At 39.7% G+C, this 21,793-nt stretch overlaps 1 protein-coding gene across 4 annotated transcripts in view; it reads left to right on the forward strand.

The window, feature by feature from the left end:
* The window catches only part of LOC311094363 (A disintegrin and metalloproteinase with thrombospondin motifs 2), a 157,095-nt gene that overhangs the window by 112,879 nt on the left and 22,423 nt on the right, over positions 1-21,793 (forward strand). For all 4 annotated transcript variants that reach the window (XM_084132297.1, XM_084132294.1, XM_084132296.1 and 1 more), the window contains exons 4-5: positions 1,031-1,230; positions 12,117-12,200. In XM_084132297.1, coding sequence (XP_083988423.1) covers positions 1,031-1,230; positions 12,117-12,200 — 284 coding nt within the window. The remainder of the gene's footprint in view (positions 1-1,030; positions 1,231-12,116; positions 12,201-21,793) is intronic.

The following is a 21,793-nucleotide window of genomic DNA, read 5'->3' on the forward strand; positions in this document are numbered from 1 at the left end:
GGTAAAAATAATAATAATAATAATAATTTTTGCAAATATTTAATACTTTTTAATTCGCTTCTCAATTAGTATTAACAGGTCCTAAGATTGATACTGAAGGGATCTGTTCTTCTTCTCACTTCTGCTGAACAAGGCACAACATGGTGGCTTTTTCTCCCCCACCTTCAGTTCATCACAGCTTTGAGCAGACTATGCTATAACATCAGCCTGGTGCAGATACTTCTACAAAATAGAAACTGTTAATTAAACTATAATTTTAATAGAATAATAATAAAAAAAGGATCACTTCAGATTTCTTTTGTAATTTTCATATTCTTTGCATATTAAAAGACATGAGCCTCCAAGAGCATTTTAATTGCTTTTGTTGTACTGTAGAAGCTTTCTTCTAATTTTGGGTGAAAATCTGCTGACACAGGCTGTGATATAATGAACACCTGCTGGTGAGAGGAAGTTTACAACCCTACAAAATCCTTCATAATAAACAGCAAAGAAAAAGAAAAAAAGAAACAAAGAAAAGAAAACACTCAAACACCTCTCCATTTGGTTTATTGGGAATTTTCTGTGCTTGTTTTCTTGCCTCTGTTGCCCTGTAATAATATGTTACTGACTCTCAGCATTAAGATGATGAATATTGTTCTTACTCTCGGATTATCATCCAATAAGAAAGTGACTGGTGAGCTAATATTAGTCTGCACCGAGCGTTGGTTTACCCATGAGCAGGTTGCCTAGGAAACGTTACATAATTGGAGCATAGAAGATGCCCCCAGCTGATTGGGTGATGGAGACAAGGTGATAGATCTTCCTCAATGTGTTCTCTCCTCCATGTTCCATCTCTCCGCCTGGCGAGGAAATGACCTCACATATAGTGGCTAGTGGTTTGATAGCTTTCTTACGGCACAAAACAGCTTTTCCTTTCATGTCTTCAACAATGTCACTTAAAAGGAAAAGAAAGTCTGTGCATTGCTGTAAAGATGTATCAGTTTACAATAAAAAAACTGTTCAATTTCTGATTTTTTTATATTTTATATAGGTGCTGATCTGGGCGGACTGTTGGAACTTGAGACTCTGTATCAGGGCGTGGAACGCAGTATTAACCAGAGCCGACGAGCCCGCAGACAGTCCCCCGAACGAGTCTACAACATTGAGGTTTTGCTGGGGGTGGACGACTCTGTGGTGCAGTTTCATGGACAGCAGCATGTGGAGAAGTACCTCCTCACTCTTATGAACATCGTAAGTGTGCTCGAGCCACCCACGCTGCCTGTTGTGTTTGGGTTACCCTTGAGAAAAATCAAAGAACGATAGAAACTATTCTGTCAACAATGCATCAATTCTACAAGCGTAAGACAGCATTACAATAAACAGCTGAGATGAAGCCGACTGGTGGTGAAGCATTAGAGACACGGTGTTGACACCTGAGGTACTACTGTTTATAGCATTTATATTCAATCCTGCAGGGTTTTCAAAACTTGCTTTCAAAGTTGAGCTTTCAAAGTCAAAGTCTTAGTGCTGTCAATCGATTCAAAAATAATAAAATAATTAATCACACATTTTTCTGTAATTAATCACGATTAATCGCACCTAACTAACAGGTAGTATATATATATATATATATATATACAGAATCTGAATAAAGTTATCAAACACTTCACAGTCTTCACTGCGTCAATTATTAATTAAATATTGATAAATCCTTATTAAACCTACAAAAGTTATTTCTCTTTTTCCTTTGTTCTTTGGTTATCCTTAGTCACCATGAAATCAAAAATGAAGTTTTTTTGGCTTTTAGTATGTGTATGTTAGCCTTACTGTTATCTATAACTAGTGCTCCAAAACAATGACAAAATTTGCATTTAGAAGATATAAGCGTTCAAGACAGTCTCTCACTTCCACCAGTTTGGATCAGTAATTTAATTGACATCACTCTGCACTTCAGCTTTTCATCAGATTTTCGGGTTTATTGGGCTACTGTCACTTTAAGACCTGCCGCACATAACGCGGATCTGACACGCATCCCATTTTCTCACAACTCTCTACATTAATTTAAGACTAGATCTATCTATCTATCTATCTATCTATCTATCTATCTATCTATCTATCTATCTATCTATCTATCAGTCTATCTATCAGTCTATCAACCTACTCTCCATCCATCCATGTCTGCCTGTCTTGTTCCCAAAATTTTGAAACAGTGTCAAGCCAACATTCAAAGTTGGTTTTGACCAACTTTGGTTTTCTAGTTAAAAATTAGTTATATAAATTTCAGTTGATTTTAATTGCACTTTCATGCTGATTCGGGAATTAAATTGTAATTTAAAAGGTATTCTCAATTAAACTCCAATTTAAATCACAAAAAATATGGGGCTTTTCAGATTTACACTTGTGCACACTGTAAAAAATTAAACCGTGATTTTTACGGTAAAAAACCGGCAGCTGTGGTTGCCAGAACTTTACCGTCAAAAATACGGTAGCAATGTTATTGGTTTATAAACTCCACTTTGGACTATTTTGGAGCAGTTTTCTGATATTGAAGTAAAGGAATACATGCAGTAGTTAAAATTATACATTCACAAATATTTCATGTACTGTCAGCTCTCACTGACGTTTGTCTCTAGAGTAGATGTCTGGCTGACTTTATGCTGATTTCATTTTGTGCGATTTGTCTCTGTAATTGTCAGGGTGTGTTTTTTTGTTTTTTGTGATGAGAAGGATGCCAAGCTCAGGTAATGCTGGATGCAGTAAATCAGTGGTTTTATGTCATGTGTTCTGGGGTGGCGGTAAGCCAGGGGAGAAAATATGCTTCAGGACAAAACAGATCTCATCTGCTCCTTGCTATGTGTCCTTTAATCTCCACAAATTAAACCTACGCAGAGAGAGAGACAGAGAGAGAGAGAGAGAGCTAGCCAAAAGTCCCCCCAAAAAAATCTCAAGATGGCCAGATATTATATCATCAGTAATAGTCAATGATGTGAGGTAAAATCAGACACATATTAGATGAGTTCTGCAGTCATTTTTCTACATAGATAGATAAAATGTGATGGGATGAAAAAGGCTACAGAAAAATGTATTATAACCTCGCCATTTTTCTCTATATTGCATATTTTCTCCAGTTATCATGAGTCCCCGAACAATTTCTGCAGCTGTGCCGCTGCCATCTCCTTTCCTCTCCTTTCGTTCTCATCCTAGGGGGTGTTTCAAACGCTGCATTCTGAATAAATGACAGGAAAACAGATAAACAGAAATATATAAATAACATTGAGTCTTTCTCTCCCACGCGTTGAGTTCTTGATGCTTTCTTCTTGAAAGTTTACTTTGCTCACTTTTAGAAGGCATGTCTCCCTCGCTCTCCGAGAGTCAAGGAGAGAAAAGAGAGAGACATAAAGCAGGTTTTTGCCCTTTTTTCCTCCAACTATTTTCCCTGACTTCCCCACTTTGCGGCTTCTCTTTTACTGTTTGTTGCACATAAGGGCTGTGTGTGATGATGTTTTACGCGTAGCACCGGAGTTTGTTGTTATGTTGTGTTGGATTTGTGTGTGTGTGTGTGTTGAGCGTGTGTGCGTAAATGTCACTTGCTGTGTTTGCTCAGAGAGAAAAATCCTCTGCAGTCTTTCATTCATGATCCCCTGGTCAGAGGCTGGTCTTTCTGAATGATCCAGCAGGAGGAGAGAGTGGGAGCCGTCTGTCTGTCTGCTTGAAAAGGGATCTGTCTACGGGACTGTATGTAGGCGGCAGGCTTGAGCGCCATTCACAACTGAATTTAGAATGCCTTTAGAATTTCGAAGCTTTTTTAATTCCTGAATTTGATTTGGATTTGAACTGAAATACCAAAAAAAAAATTTTATTTTCATTTAAAATGTTAAATTAATATTAAAATAGAATGAAATTCAAAGACATTCATGTCTGCTGCAACTGCTGCAAATGTAGTTTGGAAGATTTGTAGGTTTCAGTATGAATGAATAATAATCAATGTTTGACAAGCCACCTATAGAAATGCATATTAAATGTAGGTTATATTTACATTTAATAGTTATGTTTCATTATATTTAAGAAATTAGGCCCTATCAATTCAAATTCCAGCTCATGAATGTAAAAGGAGCTGATGGATGGATGGATGGATGGATGGATGGATGGATGGATGGATGGATGGATGGATAGATACTTGTATAGTTGACACCTTTTAAATATATAGCTTTCTATTTGTTTATTATGTTGCATTTTGTCCTGCTTCATTTCTGATTCTGGCCTAAAGTGTTTGTGAATGTTTTGCGTTTTCCTGAATTAATTCGATAAGTTAATCTCTGTGTGGGAGTTGATGTATTTGTGAATGGGATTTTTGTTTGTTCCGAAGAAATGGTCTGCCCTCAATTTATAGAACTGAGTGAAACAATTCTTTAAAATGCACTAAGATTGATTGGCTTCACTTCATAGGTCCATGGGAAATGATGAGGAATCGATGCGTCAGACAGGGATCAAAAGATCTGGAGGCCTTTTGACTTGCGCCCACACTTCCAATCCACCAATCAGCAATTCTTCACCTTTATTCCACCCCTTTAAGTCTGGGACTTTCAGATTTAGTGTTGCAGTCAAGATAATGGACCAGTATTTGATGCAGAAGCTCTTTATGGGAGAGTTTGTTGTTGTTGATACTTCTTTCTAGTTTTCAATCTTGGGAAATCTCAGAACATGCTGATCTAAGATTGCCTTTAGCACAGAACTGAAAGTACCACATCAGATCCAGGAACACGCCATCACAGCCCCTCGACGGTGCCCACTGCGAAGCCAGTCTGTGTAATGGAGCTGAGACCTTTGGGTGTAGCATTAATTGTGTGAATTGAAAGTCGACAATATTAATTGCTTCCCTCTATATTAGTCGCTCCTCAGGAGTAAACAAGACGTGGGCAGACGGACCATTATGTAATCAGCTCTTCATGGACATGTTGTTCTGGCCCTCAAATGTCAGACAGGTAATAATGGTCCAAAATGTCAAGTGAAAATGGCAGAGATTCAGTAATGAGTCTGAGCAAATACTGTCCACCAATGCGTACCCTAATCTCTGAGCATTCCTGTACATCACAGAAGAATGAAAGGGAGATTGGGAGGACCGCCAGCCAAGAGCCTGATGGGATTTCTGTGCTCATTCACTTTCCTCTCCGGGACTAAAACAGGACGATGATGATTCAGCATAATATATATGTGGGATGCAAGGTGAAATCAGTGTTGTATGGGGATTGAAAGATTTGTTTGGGAGTGATTTGTCAAAATTTGCTTGCACTGACAAGAAGTCTTTTCTGTAGTAATTTTTTTTTTTTAGATGCAGCATCTGTATTTACAATAAAACCGTAAGACGCATGTAGATTATACGTAATATTGTACAATTACGATAGAATATACAGTATTCAATTTACCACTCCTGCAATTTCTGAGTGAAAAAAGTAAATCCAGTACAGCTTGACAATTAGCCAAAAAGTGGATATATTATTATTATTAATATTATTATTATTATTATGTATAACTACATTATTTTAATTATATTGATTAATTTTTTTATTATATTTACTTCTTATAGTTGACATGAAATGGAAGTTGAGAAAATATTTTCTTCCCCATTGTGACGTATTTCTGAGTAAAACGGCTTCTCGATCAAGAAAAAAAATGTAGGACGATCCATCGAGAATTGATTGGATCATTAGATTGTTGTGGTTTGTTATTGCTATGATCTCATGTGAGTGACAGGTTGTCCCGCCTTCACACCAGTAAACGTCATCAGAGAAGAGGTGTTGTTGCAAGAGGGAGAAGATTTTCTGAAAATTTTCATAAGATAGACATCAGTCATGTTTGCTTCTTGAGATACCAGAAACAATGGTGTTTATTATTATTGAAGGTTTTTGAGCGAACTATTCCTTTGACAGTGTATTGTTAAAACCCCACTATACCTGTGATTAAGGAAACACTTTGGCACTTAAATCCCTTCTACGCAAATGCTCACATTGTTGGAAAGCTTAATATTAATTAGAGTCACAAATCTTTATCAACACCAATAGTGTTCTTCCTCAACCTCCTACAGAATAAAAACCCTATAGATTCCCCCTTTGGCACTTAAATCCCTTCTATCGATGTTCTTTTTACAGTTTGGCAGGGCCAGATGATAAACAGGTCTGATAAGATTCTGATAAGTTGGCCTCTTTTAAATGGCTCCTTACCATGGCTCTTTTACACTGGCTAATCTATTTGATGAGGGAATGTTGGTCATTATACCCCCCCCCCCCACCCCCCCCCCCCCCCCCCCCCACCCCACACACACACACACACACACTATGCACTGACTACTCACTCGGTCACATACTCACACATAGATTTTTTGCCCCCTCTCTCCTCTAATTCTATCTTCCTATCTGCACCCTCTGCTATTTTCTTCACTATCCCCTCCTTCCTCTAAAGCGGTGAAGCCACAATGCTAGCCCCTGCTGCATTATTAATGGGATATTAATGATTTTCTGACTTGCCGACCTCTAGGTCTCCATTAGTTACCTGTATGCTGATGAAACCCAGTGCTCCTGAACAAGGCCAGCAACCAGGGCTGTACTAATGAGACCTACACTCTCACGTTCATTAACATAGAGAGAGATGGGTGGGAGGGGGGAATCTATAGGGTTTTTATTCTGTAGGAGGTTGAGGAAGAACACTATTGGTGTTGATAAAGATTTGTGATTCTAATTAATATTAAGCTTTCCAACAATGTGAGCATTTGCATAATAGGGCTGGGCAGTGGGCACAACAGCATTTTAGTAGCATGTTAAAATTTTTGGTAACACTTTACAATAAGGTTCATTAGTTAACATTAACTAACCATGAGCAATACGTTTGTTATACTGTATTTTTTCATCTTTGTTAACGTTAGTTAATAAAAAATACAGCTGTTCATTGTTTGTTCATGTTAGTACACAGTGCATTAACTAATGTTAACAAGATTTTAATAAAGTATTAGTATATGTTGCAATTAACATTAACAAAGATTAATAAATGCTGTAGTTCAGTTACACTTTATTTTAAGGTGTCATTGTTACAGTGTAATTATATATTTAAGTACTGAGTAATATTAATTAGCTACTATAGGGTTAGGGTAGGATTAGGGTTTGGTTGAGGGTTAGTTGCATGTAATTATGCATAATTTACTGTTATTACTATGGTAAGTACATGTAACGTATGTAACAAGGACACTGTAAATACCTGCAGTTCATTATTAGTTCTTGCTAACTAATGTAGTTAAGTAATGTTAACTAATGAACCTTATTGTAAAGTGTTACCTAATTTTTAAACATCTAAGATTTTGATAATACAGCATTTGTGAGAATAATGTCCTTTATTCTCATCATTTTAAATATGTTATCAGTATATTTTTTTAAATTTTATTACTTGAATCAACACTTTATTTCAATAGTTCACTTTAGACATTCTACTAACTAACTTTCCAACATGTCAACTATCATTCATTACAGCATTAGTAGACTGTCTGCTTAATATCTACTAACACTTTATTTTGATGCTCCACATCAAATACTTATAGTCATTCTACTGACTATAAGCAACTTTGCAAGTACATGTCAACTTATTCTACTAACCCTAACTCAAACCTAACAGTCTAATAATACTATATTGAGAGTTAGATGACCTGCAATTGCAAATTAATGAGAGTTAGTTGTTATTAGTCACAAAGTTACTTATAGTTAGTAGAATGTATATATATACAGGGTTTGAAATGAACACCCGCATTAAAAAACAACAGTGGCGGGTAACGCTGTCAAATCACTAGCCAATTTGGCGTGTTACTATGCTTACTTACTTTGCTGGGGAAGTTTGTGTAAGCCAGATCTGCGCAGATTTAGCACAAATATTCAACTCGTGAGTCATCGTGATTATTAAATATTGCATATTGCGCAAAATCTGTGCATATCTGGCTTTCTTGAACATGCATTACTACGCAACAAATAACGGCGCGCTTGTTCATTTGCATTGAAGCAATAGCGAAGATTAAAAAGCAATTGGTTAACAGAAAAGTTATTTTCCAACAACATCCTACATGTTCTTTGTACTGTATTGATCTGTACACATTTTTGGTGAAAAGGATGAGAATGAATGAGGAAGTGAGGAGACTGCTGGATGACATGATTTTGTAACAAGGACACTGTAAATACCATATATATATGCATACACTAGTTTGAAAGATAAGCTTTTGGCAGCTGCAGACAGATATACTTATTTGAAACTGAAGGGGAAGAGATGAAGAATTCAGAAAAGTTGTGAATACATATGCTCCACACAGAGATCTGATTTCACCAACATCAAGTCCACTTGAAGAAACCGCTTGAAGTCCACTTCCTACCTGCAAAGCTACAGTACGGTGAAAGGGTTTAGGCACTTGTGTAAAAGTGAATGTTTGGAAATGTAAACTGATATTTCCTACTGACACACTACAGCAAAAGATATAAATAACTGGCTTAAAGTGCCCCTATTATGCTATTTTAAAGTTTCCTAATGTTGTTTTGGAGTCTCCTACAACAGGTTTACATGCATCAAAGGTCAAAATACTGTTTAATTTCCTCATAATATACATTTGCACATCACCACATTTTCAATGATTCTCAAACGACTCGTCAGATGAATCAGTCTCTCTAAATCCCGCCTTTCCGTGAGCTACTCTGCTCTGATTTGCCAGACAGCTCAGTCTGTTGTGATTGGTTTACCGCGTACAGCACGCGCGTTGAAAACAAAAACGCCCATTGCCATAACAACGTCAGCTGTCCTGAGGCTTCCTACACCGTAAACTAAAGACAGTAACAAACAATGACGTCGATTTTACCATATCAATGCGAGCGCGAGTCCGATGATGAAACACTGGAAGAACTAGTTATTCAACCCAAACCTCCATCGCAAGGACGATTCGAGCAGGACGTTTCTCAGTGATACACTACTCAGTTTGAGGTACATTATGAGATGTTGCAACTGTAATTCCTCACCATCAGCATTAACAAGTGCATGTCCATCAACAAACCAATTATTTTACCTGTACTAATTTATTTACTGAGTATTTTTGTAATATATTGCGGTAAACACGTGGAAACTGTATCAATAACAGTGCATGTATGCAATGTATACATTAGCCGAGATCTAGCGTGAATGACTGATGTGAATGACTGATCTGAATGACTGATCTAACATAAACGCTGGTAAAACAAATCTTGCTCCATGCTTAATCTTTCCTCAAAGTAGTGAGAATGACAGACAATCTGCATTAATAGACACAGTTATAGGTAATAGTGGCCCACAAACTGATTAGCAGAAGTATTTAAGTAAGACAGTGATAACGTGAGTTAGCCAGTTAGCAGGAGACCTACACAATATAAAACTCAAAACTAAGTATTTTGAACACCATCTTTCAAGAGCAAGCAGTTCGCGAGTCCTGCATTGAAGGAGATTTGAGAAGCAGTCATCAGTGAAATAAAGGGAACACAGCAAATGTTTAGGATTATACTGCTGTGATATCATGGTAAAGATGAATTTTAACCACTGATTCTTCACATGCTCTACTTGGGCAGTGAAAAAAAAAACTGGCTTTACCTTCACATTGTAGAGCACAGCGTCTTCTCAACATGATGCTATCCAGTACCCACAGGAATCAGCTGCCGGTTTGAGGTTCAAGTTTTCCCTGGTGTCTGCGCGCGCAATAAGTGGGCGGGCAATATGCTAATGATTCGTCTTGACGTCACAACGAAACGGCTTATGACTCGTTTGAAAAACAATTCATTTCATTGACTTAAGAGTCGACTTTTACTTTTGAAAGACAATAACTTTATATACGGTGCACTTTCAGATTTAAAACTTTGCAGGATGTTTTCATTCACTTAGAGCTATGTTACACACTACATGAAAAGATCATTTTCAAAAATCCATAATAGGGGCCCTTTAAAACCATTTGATTGCATTGTAAGTTACTTTTTTTGGATTGCCAAAATGCACAAATGCAGATGACAGCAGAATGCCAATTTAGACACTGCTACTCTCACATAACAGTACAATACATACTATAGTATATATCATACCTTTCAGCCCTAGCGTATACTGTAATAATATGAGAGAAATAAACTTTCACTGCCAGCCATGTATTTATTTTTCTTTGAAGTGAAGTCTGGAAACAAGGCAGTAGCCATATCCCATCATGCACTGCTTCTCCTAATGCAGAGTCCTGAGGTGTTGCACAGTGTGTGCCGTATGAAAGTCGTGCCTCAGTTTAACGATCATTAAAGTTCGGAACACTGGAGTCATGGTCACCTGGCATCTGTATTAACATGGTTACTAAGGCAACCAAGCCTAAGAGCTGCGCTCTTTAGAATTTCTGAAGAAATCTTGGCAAACTCTACGGTAAAGGCCTATCCACTAGTTTGAAAGATAAGCTTTTGGCCGCTGTAGACACATACTATTTGAAACTGTAGTAGGGGAAGAGATGATGAATTCAGAAAAGTTGTGAATCATAAAGACAAAGTCTGCAGAAACATAATGAAACACTGACAGACAGCACAACCAAAACATATTCTGACAGTCAAAAAGAATGACAGCAAACGAAGAGGGAATGGCAGGAATACAGAGAGAGAGAGAGTTAGAGAGACAGGGCTCCACCCCATTCTGAAGTTTGCCGGTTGCTTGGCAATGTAAAAGAGCAGGTGAGTCGGTGCAGCGACACATCGGGTTTGGAAAGCATGTTGTATAATCCTTTTCCACATTTTCCTTCTTCCTTGCTGCCCTCTTTTAAGCCCCTTTCTTCTTGTCTGTCTTCGTCTCTTATTCTCGCTCCCCCTCCCGCAGTCTGTCCATCAGAAATCTCATTATTGTTGGCTGTGTATACATCTCAGTGTCTCATTAGCAGGCTTCCAGAGCGGCAGAGGACACAATGTCTGAACTTCTGTACCAATTTGTCTGCCTCTGTCTCCCTCTCTGTCTGGGAACCGCGTTTCCCACAGTGCATTAGGCCTATCCTTCAGCAAACTGAACAAGTAAAGATGGCCGAGGCGCGGGGTGAGAAGTCAAACTGCAGAATCATGGGAAATGAAAAAGGCTCTCTTGACCATCATTGTGTGTTTCTACATGTGTCTGTGGGGACCAAATGACCCCCAAAATTTGGTAAAACCTAAAAAACCATGCTGAAAATGATCTGGCCTCAGATGGTTTTCTCGTCTTAGCTGGCGTGATATGTTCTAGATGTTCTTCTCGAAACCCCTCTAAAAGCTGCAAATCAGACTAGTCTAGAGTTATGTTTTAAGCTGAAACGTATATTAGCTTCATAGGGACTAAATGTATTTTATGTACACTAGCATTCAAAAGTTTGTGTTTTTACTGCTCTGGAAGCCTGCAATGATTTTGAAAGAAGTCTCTAATGGTCACCAAGGCTGCACTCATTTGATAAAAAAAATACTGTAAAATCAGTAATATTGTGAAATATTGTAAAATATAATTTATGATGATGGCACAGCTGAATTTTCAGCAGCCATTACTCCAGTCTTCAGTGTCACATGATCCTTCAGAAAACTGTTTTGATAATAATCTGAACTTTTTCTAGAGCAGCAATGTTGATACAGTTGTGCCGCTTAATATTTCTTAAAGTTTTTTTGTTTTTTTTCAGAATTATTTGATTAATAGAAAGTTCAAAAGCAGCACTTATTTAAAATAGAAATCTTTTGTAACACTATTAATGTTTAAATTTAATGCATCCTTGCTGAACATAACTATTAAAGTAAAAAGTATATATATTTGACTGACCCCAAACATTTGAATGTTAGTGTACAAATAGAAAAAAGTTTTGGGTTAGGGTTAATATTTTTAATCAGTTTAGTTTTAAAATGCTTTAAGTGATGCTAGCCATTTTCCATCACACTTTTTTTTTCTAACATAAACATGTCTAAAAGGTATGAATCTAAACATGAATCTAAAAGGTATTCAGTATGAAGTTGAACATAATTTGCTTTAATAGGTGTTTTGTATAGTGAGACTTTTTACGCTCACAATATCAATATCAGTCTCAATATGAAGCTCTTAATGTTGGACCTAACACTGCTTTTCTCTCTTCACAGGTTAACGAGATCTATCATGACCAATCTCTCGGGGCACGAATAAACGTGGTGCTAGTTCGGATTGTTTTGGTGGATGCCAAAAAAGTAAGAACCATTGTGTGTGAATCATGACTAATGACATCATGCATCAAATATCAGATGAAAAATTAAAGTCATCATGAAATTATTATTATTATTGCCCTATTTGCTATTTTATTGCACACTTCTGGTTTTATTATACATTATCATAATTTTATACATCTTTATCATAATCAGTACATCCTTTATCTACATTAAAAAAAAACTTGTTCAATTGACATCACAAAAAATTGAAGTGATTGGGAAACTTTATTTTCAATTCAGTTTGGTGTAGCCAGTAGAAGTGGAGAAATTACACACTTCTCTTTAATAGTTTCATCTGAGACTGATTTCATGTTCAGACTCTAGTTTTAACCTTGATAGAGCACTAATATAACCTAAAACATTGTTTTTTCTTTTTACAAAAATTCCAGAATGATCAATTTCACTGTCTGTAGCCATTTAGCACCTTTGCAGTTCTATATCATGACAGGTTGACATATTGCATCAGCAGCAAACATGTATAGACACACACTCCATGTATCTATCTCTCTCTCTTCCACCCTCTGTCTCACACTCACACAAACACATAAACACACTGCTAGCTTAGCTTACATGCACATCTTTTCCCACCCCCTTCTGCTGGGTGCTCACCATGGCCTAGGGCCTGTTATTCCACCGGACTGAGCAAACGGGAACTAAAAGCATAGCTTTCCCATGGGTGTCTTTTCAAAGTCACACGCCTTCACAGTTCAACACCAAAGCACACAGAGTGCTGATGTTATGCAATTGCCTTCCTAATACCTCCCCCCCCCCCAACACATAAACACGCACACACCAGCACCTCCCCTATGGGACTGAGCAAAGGATTCTGGGAAGAAGAATCAAGAATGCCAGATAAACAATCAATGATGACCCTGCCTCATTCATAAACACAGCTCCATAAAATGCTGCTCTTCCTGTAACTGGAGATCAGGGAGAGGCTGATCTCAGATCAGAGAGACCGTCTCAGATGTGGTTGACCTGATAGTGACCACAGTTCTAGGCTCAGCTTTCATCTGACACAGTTCCTCAATTAGAAAATCCCATTTCTCTTCAATATCTCACATGGACAGAAATTAAATTAAATGAATAGCAATATTGTGCATTACATATGCATTAGTGGAGGAGATTTTTCAGTGACTGTTTCCATATTTTACATCCTTATGCCAGTTGGTGGTGATGGGTGACTGTCTTTATGAGTGACATTGAATCATTAATTCAAGTGATTCGTTCAAAACACTGGTTCATCAGGAACAAAATAAGTGACTGCCTTATGACTGAGTCATTGGGCCCTATTTTAACAATCTAAGCGCATGGTCTAAAGCGCACGGCGCAAGTTCACTTAGGGCGTGTCCGAATCCACTTTTGCTAGTTTAACAACGGGAAAAATGGTCGGCGCACCAGGCGCATAGTCTAAAAGGGTTGTCCCTATTCTCATAATGAGTAATGGGTGTGTTTTGGGATTTACATGCGTTAAACCAATCAGAGTCTCATCTCCCATTCCCTTTAAATGCCAGTTGTGCTTGCGCCATGGCAGATTCGCTATTTACATGACGGAATTTGATAGTGGAAAGACCGAACGCGTCTCCATAGCGCAAACGGAACTGCTCATGCGCGAGGTAAAAGTGCGCAAGCAGACCATCAAGCCGGATTCCACCATATCTTTATGTACACAATAATAATCTTTTACATTGTAATCCTTTTATTTTAAATATTTGGCATGTTTGTGTGCTGCTGTGCGTCCCTGTGTGTGTAATAAGCAGAGTGTACGCGCGTTGTGAACCCGCCTGTAGGCGCACATTACTAACGCGCTCATTAAATAAATAAATAAATATTGCGCCATTGATTTTAGACCAGGTTTCAGTTGGTCAATGGCACAGTCTATTTCTGTTGCCTCAGCAACGCGCCAACAATGCGCCAGAACACACCTCGTTTTCAGGGCGCACAAATGGGCGCAAATGCATTTGCTATTTAAACAACGTGGCATAGGATGTGAAAATGATAACTGCGTCGGACTGAAACGAGCTAAAAACACTTGCGTTGCGCTTGGCGCTGCATTGCGCCGGGTCTTAGATAGGGCCCATTGAATGTTTGAACAAAACACTTAAAGGAACACGCCGATTTTTTGGGACTTAAGTTTATTCACAGTATCCCCCAGAGTTAAATAAGTCCATACATACCCTTTTCATCTCCGTGCGTGCCGTAACTCTGTCTGACGCACCCACCGCTAGCCTAGCTTATCATTCAGGAACAAACAAGTGACTACCTTTATGAGAGAGCCATTGAATTATTTACATTCTGATACATTCAGGAACAAAATAATTAAATTATTGTTTCATTAACGTGAATCAATGAGTGAGTGATTTATTCAATCATTTATGAGAGTTCCCTTTCAGTCGTTCATGTTCAACGTCGACTGAATAGGATCACGCTAGGGAGCCTGTCATCGTCGCGAACTATTGAACGAGCCAATGCAATTGGCATGCGTGATTCGCATCACACACTCCACCCCCGCGGTGCGGGTATAAATACGGAAGTGGATGCACGCACTAGTTGCTTTTTGCTTTGGAGCCGATCGTTTTTGATGTCTCTGAAGAGTATTGTTGTATACAATGAGCGAGTGTGTCGGTGTTCTTTCTAGGAAGACTCTCGCAGTTGCTGGTGGTTCTACAGTGCGAGTGCAGCGGTGATCGCGAGCTTTGAGCTCTCAACTGCTGTTTTAACAGCATCAAATTTCTGTGTTTGTTGACGGCTGGTTAGAGAGCGGAAAAATTAGTGCTTCACTGTTTCAGTTCACTGTTCAGTGTTGCCGCAGTCATTCCCCTGTGTGCTCCGGCACTGGTGATGGGTCCCATTTCCTGAAAGAGCAACATGGTGCGTTTGCGTCTTTTTCAAGATGCCATTCCAGCCTTGCGTTTCTGGATGCGATCATTCCCTGTCCCCCCAAATGGACGGTCACAATAGTTGTATCACGTGTTTGTAGAATGTGTATATATATATATATATATATATATATATACAGTATATATATATATATATATATATGTGTGTGTGTGTGTGTGTGTGTATAATGTATGGGTATATATGCAGCACGTTGAAGCAGCTTTTGTGGATAGTTTGTGTTCTCATTGTGAGGATATGACTATCGCGGTGTTGAGATCAAGACTTGCCTTCATGCGTGAAGGTGGAGTCCCCATTACCATGCCCCGCTATGGCACCGTGTGGGATGGGTGATCAGAGGATCATAGTTTCCCCGCCTGGTAACCAATGCCTGTGGGCCCCTCACTCCACTAACACATCGCAGCCGGTGGAGCCCCCCGTTGAGCTCGCTGGTCCCTCTGTATTGGACCGACCATTCGTTTCATTTGATGCCTCTCCAAAGGACAGGATGCCGATTGCAGCATCGGAGGGTGAGCCCAGCAGTTTTCTGCCGCCCAAGTGCAGAAGGAGGCCATCCGGCACATCCTGCCTCGGCGGCCCGCTGCTGCCTCCACCCCGCCGCCGGTGGCAGTTCCTCCGCCTGCTAGTTGCCGAGGGTGTTCCCCTGCCGCCTCTCCCGCTGGGCCTCCGCAGCAGCCTCTAGCTAGGCCTCAGCATAGAGCCGGCTGCAGTAGGCACGCCCTTCGGGCCGCCTTCGGGCCTCTCGAGCCGGGTCCCTGTCCTCCACCTCGCTGCCCCACCTCGGGTACGTCTGTGGTTCCCTGGCCCCTGGCCCGGTTTTATGGAAGCCTAAAATGCTTCCAACCGGTCCAGCCTGGCCCCAAACAGTACCTTCAGGCTCGGCTTGCGATTCATTTCGCTCAGCTTCCACCCAGGCTCAGTGATATTCATCATACCTAGGTGTTGAGCAGAGATGCTTCTAAAAATTAGTGAGATTCATCACACCTAGGTGTTGAGCAGTGCTCCTGTTCTGTGTGTGTACGTCGCAGTCCTACTGGCGAAGGACGCGAGCTAGCCGTTCCCTCCAGCCGATATGAAGTCTGGCTTCCATGAGCCTGTACTTCATTGTACCCTAAATTTGTGGTGGGTTATGACCATCTTGGATCTGTGTCAACTGAAACGGGCCCTTTTTCGAAAGCCTCCGTTCACTTTCTAAACACAGAGATGCATTTTCAAAAATGCCCCATCCCCAAGTTTGGTCTGCAGCGTTCGACCTGAAAGACATGTACTTGACATGCCAATGGCTCCTAGAACGAGTGTCCACTAATACCGGCTGAAGGGCCACGTATAAAGGGCATGCAGTAACAGAGGTCTGGGCGCCCTCCGACTGCATTGGCATCTATTGCCTCAAGTTGCTTACAATTTCCTCGCTTTGAGATACCGCTGCTCAGCGAGCATGTACCGGTCTGAAAAGACAACGTTGCGACCGTTGAGCTACACTCCCCTCGCATGTTGCAACTTGCCCGCCACCTCCTCCTTGGAGTCAGAAGCTTCTAAGGTCGCTTCATTCCACTTATTACTGCTGGCCTGCTCAATCGTGCCGCTGACAAGCCTCACGACAGCCTGGGACCACTTCGGGGCCGCACAGTTACATCTGTTGCCCCTCCGGACTCGTCCCTCCGCCAGTTGTTTCTTCCCTGGGGCCCCCGCAGAAATGCATTCCCCAGTGAGCCTTCTTGCACTACGGTGCTAAAATCATGAAGAGATGGAGCAGGTCTTGCTAGTTGCCCCTTATTGGCCCAACCGACCTCTCCTCTTGACAGCCTTTCTGACTCCTTCCTCTTAGTACATTCTCAGGGATTGGGAATAGGACAATAGGACAGGCTCCCTAGCATGATCCCATTCAGTCGACGTGGACTACGTCTCCGTTCCCTCCTTCAGGGAACGAGGTTTGCATACGCAACTGAGACGATTCATTGAATCATTTATTCATCAAAGTTGTTCAAAAACACGAATTCTTTCAGGGAAGCCACTATTGTGCATTTCTCAGAGACAAAACGGTTCATTTTGCTGTTGTTTTGTACCTTTTGAACAGTAATTGGCAACATTTTGTCTAAAATGTAAGTTACTCAATATTAACTTTAAGTTCATTGGACTGTTGAATAAAATCAATATCACACTTGCAATCATGCTGAAAGATATTTACTTTTGCTAATGTGGTATTGCTTAACTGTCTTTTTTGTTTCTAGGTTTATTTCTCCTAAGGATTTTTAGGAGGTATAAAAGCTCTACTTTAGTTCAAGTGTGTATTTTATTGTTGCCGTTGTTAAAATACTTTCTCTCATGCCAGTTTAACATTTAATTAAGCCTTTCATAGGTTAGATTCCCATTGGTTAAAACCTTTCAACATTCTTTGTTTGACCTACCCGACACAGCAACATTGACAATATAATGTGAGTTAGCTGCGAAGCATTTTTTTTTTTTTTTTTTGACAATGGCAGATGATAAGAATGTTTGTTATTATTGTTTTTGTGACATTATTTCTGTTTGGTGCCACTAGTTTCATACTTCACCTTTATATGAAACAATGCTGAGACAAACACAGCTGAGATTTGAAAGAGCAATTTTCCTCTGGGAAAATCTGAATAATATGATGTCTGGAAAAATGCATCTTAATCAATTGTGAAGTTTACACTGTAGCAATGTTTGTTGTTATGGGAAGAAGGAGACGGGAACCAGCGAACGTTCACAAACTTATATAATAAGTAAATAAACAAATAACAAAACGAAAGTAAAGGCAGCAGTCCCTCACGGACGACTGCTGCCACATACAATAAAACAGAAACACAATATAAATCCAAGCCTGGTCCTCTCTCGATCTTCACTGTCATTGCTCCTCCTTTTATGCTTCCGCTCCTCCTTGAGAGATACGAGACGCGGTGTGTCGCGCAGGTGTCGCTCATCAGCAATCACGCCACCGTCCTGCTCGCACACCTACGCCATTTATTCAATCAGTATCAGGTTCAGGAAGAAAGGATCTTTTCTCCAGGAGTGCTATCTGGATGTGTAACCCATAAGGAAGATATTTTTAAGCCACTTAAACATGACAATCCATCACCTCTCTATCTCTGCGACGGAGCTTACCATTACCACAAATGTCAGTTCACCCAGCGGGAGGAATAGCTCACAACGCTATGGTGCCCTCAAATTTTGCTCTTCTTACTGAGACACTCTACCACTCCCAGCCATTATGATAAATGGTGATTTTTCCTCAGTGACAGATAGTGTGTGGGGTTACATGCTGATTACGTGCAGTTTCAGGTGAGATGGAGAGACAGAGGTCTGCAGCGGGTCAGGCAGATGGCGTTTCCTACGCTGATTTGTGGTGATTGTCCCTCTGGCCTTGTCTTTCCAGGATTAAGTTCTTAAAATGCAAACTGTCCCACATGAACTCATCAGGCGGTTAGCACACGGGTCTCTCTCTCGCTCTCTCTCTCGCTCTCTCTCTCTCTCTCTCTCTCTCTCTCTCTCTCTCTCTCTGTTTATCTCTTTTCATCTCTGTCTCTATGCTCATACATCCTCTGGTTTCCTTTCCATTCTGTCTTTTTCCTTCAGTCTGTTGGTGGTCACGCTTCGTCTGCCTCTCACTGTGACTTAAAATGTTGTTTAACTCCATTCAGGGATGTGGTGGCCTCAGGGAGCACAGGGACATTCCCAGTGGGTCGGTTGACCTGTGGGCTGGCTGTCGAAACCCAATTTAGATACAAAGTAAATATACAATGATTTTAAAGAGAAAAAATGTTCTGACACCAAGCCCAAGTAGCAGATTCTGGCATATATGACATAGACACAAATTAAATGCTATTGAATGCATTCCTGATACCTAGTTTATGAAAAAATTGCATGCAGGATTTAAACTCAGGTCGCTACAAAAATGTTTCCATTGCTGCTATTTTAGCATTATTTACATACTATTAAAATTTCTATTAACATTTTGAATTAGGTCTTACTTTTATTTTCAGTTTTTGTTTTTAGTTTATATATTTTTGTTTTTAATCGATTTAGTTAACGATTATAACCCTGGTTTCCATCCGATTTCACAAATACACCAGCATTTCCGTGCCATGTGTTCAAGAGAACAAAACTATCATGGGGATTTGTGCAAAAATGTTTTCTTTTTCTTCGCTGCAATGCATGTTATTAAGTCACATGACTTTTTTATGCATATTTTCCGGTGTAGTTTATTTGTCTTTTTACTGAATGTTGGTATCCATCCAGCTTTTTTAATGCAAGATCCCATTTATTTTCTCTAATTTTTTAAAAACTAAATAATAGAGTAAGCATTCATTTCTATTAGGCCGGCATAGTCCTTTTTTTAGATGTGTTCATACTGTACGAGTACATTTCAAGAATGTATCTGAGTGAATATGCATATTTTTCAAAATGAACACATTCTTACAAGATTATCATGACAGCAATTTCTAAATAAGTGCTTTAAACATAATTGAATAATAGCCTATTAAACTAGTTGTCCGAACATATTATTTAGCAAAATACACACACTCAGAGAACTCAGTTCATGGCTATCATAACTCAATGTACAGTTAGGGTGGGGATTTCCTAGGATGATAAAACTATCATTCACTTTTTTCTTTTTCTTTTTTTGCATGTGTACAAGATTATCTTTTTACTTCCTTTTTAAAGGGCACATATTATGCCCCTTTTCACAAGATATAAAATAAGTCTCTGATGTCCCCAGAGTGTGTATGTGAAGCTTTAGCTCAAAATACCCAATAGATCATTTTTTACAGCATGTTTAAATTGTCACTTTTTGGGGCTCAGAAAAACGCACCGTTTTAGTGTGTATCCCTTTAAATGCAAATAAGCAGCTGCTGCCGGCCCAGAGGGCGGAGCCTCACGAGCTCGCTCTCTGTCAGGACAATCTCATCTGATATCAAAACAGAAACTCAAAGTAGCGGTGTTCATTTCGACCCGGAGTTGGACAATAATGCCTAGAGTCAGAGAATATATGCTTTATGGAAATAGAACAGGTACAGTCTATTACTATTACTATTACTAATTACCGTTATAACTTATTTTACATCTTGCTTTTATCCACTATTAGTACAAACCTGTTGTAGCGGACCGCGTCCGAATGATGGCCAAAAATATACTGATGAGTTTAATGAAGTTTATTGTACATCACACAAAAGATGAAGCGTTAGTTTTACTCCAGAGAATCACTGTAAGAGCTGAATAAATACAGTATAAGAAGTGCGCATTAAAGTCTTATACATAATCTCTCTCTCCCTTTCATTATCATCAACATACACAGCGAATTACACAAAACACTCGTTACAACTAACAGTAAACAAATATATACACACCTTTTCAGGGGGTGCTTAATAAACTGGTAAACTTAAATATATCCGTAAAACGACTCAGATGAACTGTAATAAAGTGCGCGCGCTCACTTATTTCTGCTGTGATCACTGATCATCAGTAACACTTGTGCAAAGTGTCCATGCAAAATCAGTTTTTGTCTGTGTTTTTAGTAATTGTTGGTTCGGTGTGTTTGAGTGCTCATTGTTACAATTATACAGCAAAAGTTCAGTGATATTTTTATTTGTGCATGGTAGAAAGCAAATACTGATACTGACATAATGACATACAATAAATATGGAAAATTGAACTACATGGTTGAGGGAGCAGGCTACACACAGTGAACTCTGAGAAAACGCTACGCTTGAGCAAACAGTTTGTGAATAGGCTACTACAATGGCCGTGAAAGAGACTGTGAACGCATTGAATAGGATTTGTTTAGTTGGTGAATAGCATAGGCTACTATTACACAGTAGCAATAACGTTAAGCGCACCAGAATAAAATATAATATTCCGAAATAAACAGTGTAGCTGACTTACAGATTCAGTTAACATCCACAAATGAATAAGCGCGATGATTCAGGGAGCAGGCTACACAGTGAACTCCGAGAAAACGCTACTTAAGCTCCGCTGCTTTCTTCGACCCTCTCTGTCTCTGGTCTCTGTCTCTTAGGAGACATTCTTGTCTACAGCTGCTCCGGTGTCAAAACAATGGCGGACTGTGTACAGGTCAGTCAGGGCGGGTCTACGCTAAAAGCAGCAATGTCAGTCAACAGTCGTGGACGGGGCTTGTGCAAAAGTACGTCACATTGCCCCGAATCTGAGAACGGCTTGTTCTAAGACAGTGCTTATAATTTATGGGGATTTAAAAGAAAAAGCACTGGGTCGATTTTTATCACTATAGGGTGGTTGTGTACACACACTGCCAACACACATTTATGTTCAAACACCATGTAAAAGTGAATTTTGCATAATAGGTGCCTTTTAATAGAGGCACATTAATGCAGTTGTTCCAGTTTAGCAATTTCATTGCAGATTTGTTAACCTGACTTCACTAACTTCACTCACCTTTCAGTGTGTAAACCTTTCCACTGCCTTTTCTTATTCACACTCACTCGCATTCTCAAATCTCCCAGGATCACCCACTTATTTCAATAGCTCTGCTACAGATATACATCTTTCTCCATCTGTATCTTTTCCTTTCCACCTCTCCCTCCCTCTTATTCTCGCTCATACACAAACGCCTGGTTCTTCCACACCCACTCCTCTCCCCTGCCGCCTCAGCCCCAATCAGCATGCAGCCTCGCCCGTCTTGC

This window comes from Abramis brama (genome assembly GCF_963993115.1).
Source record: "Abramis brama genome assembly, chromosome: 13".
Classification (NCBI taxonomy): Eukaryota; Metazoa; Chordata; class Actinopteri; order Cypriniformes; family Leuciscidae; genus Abramis; species Abramis brama.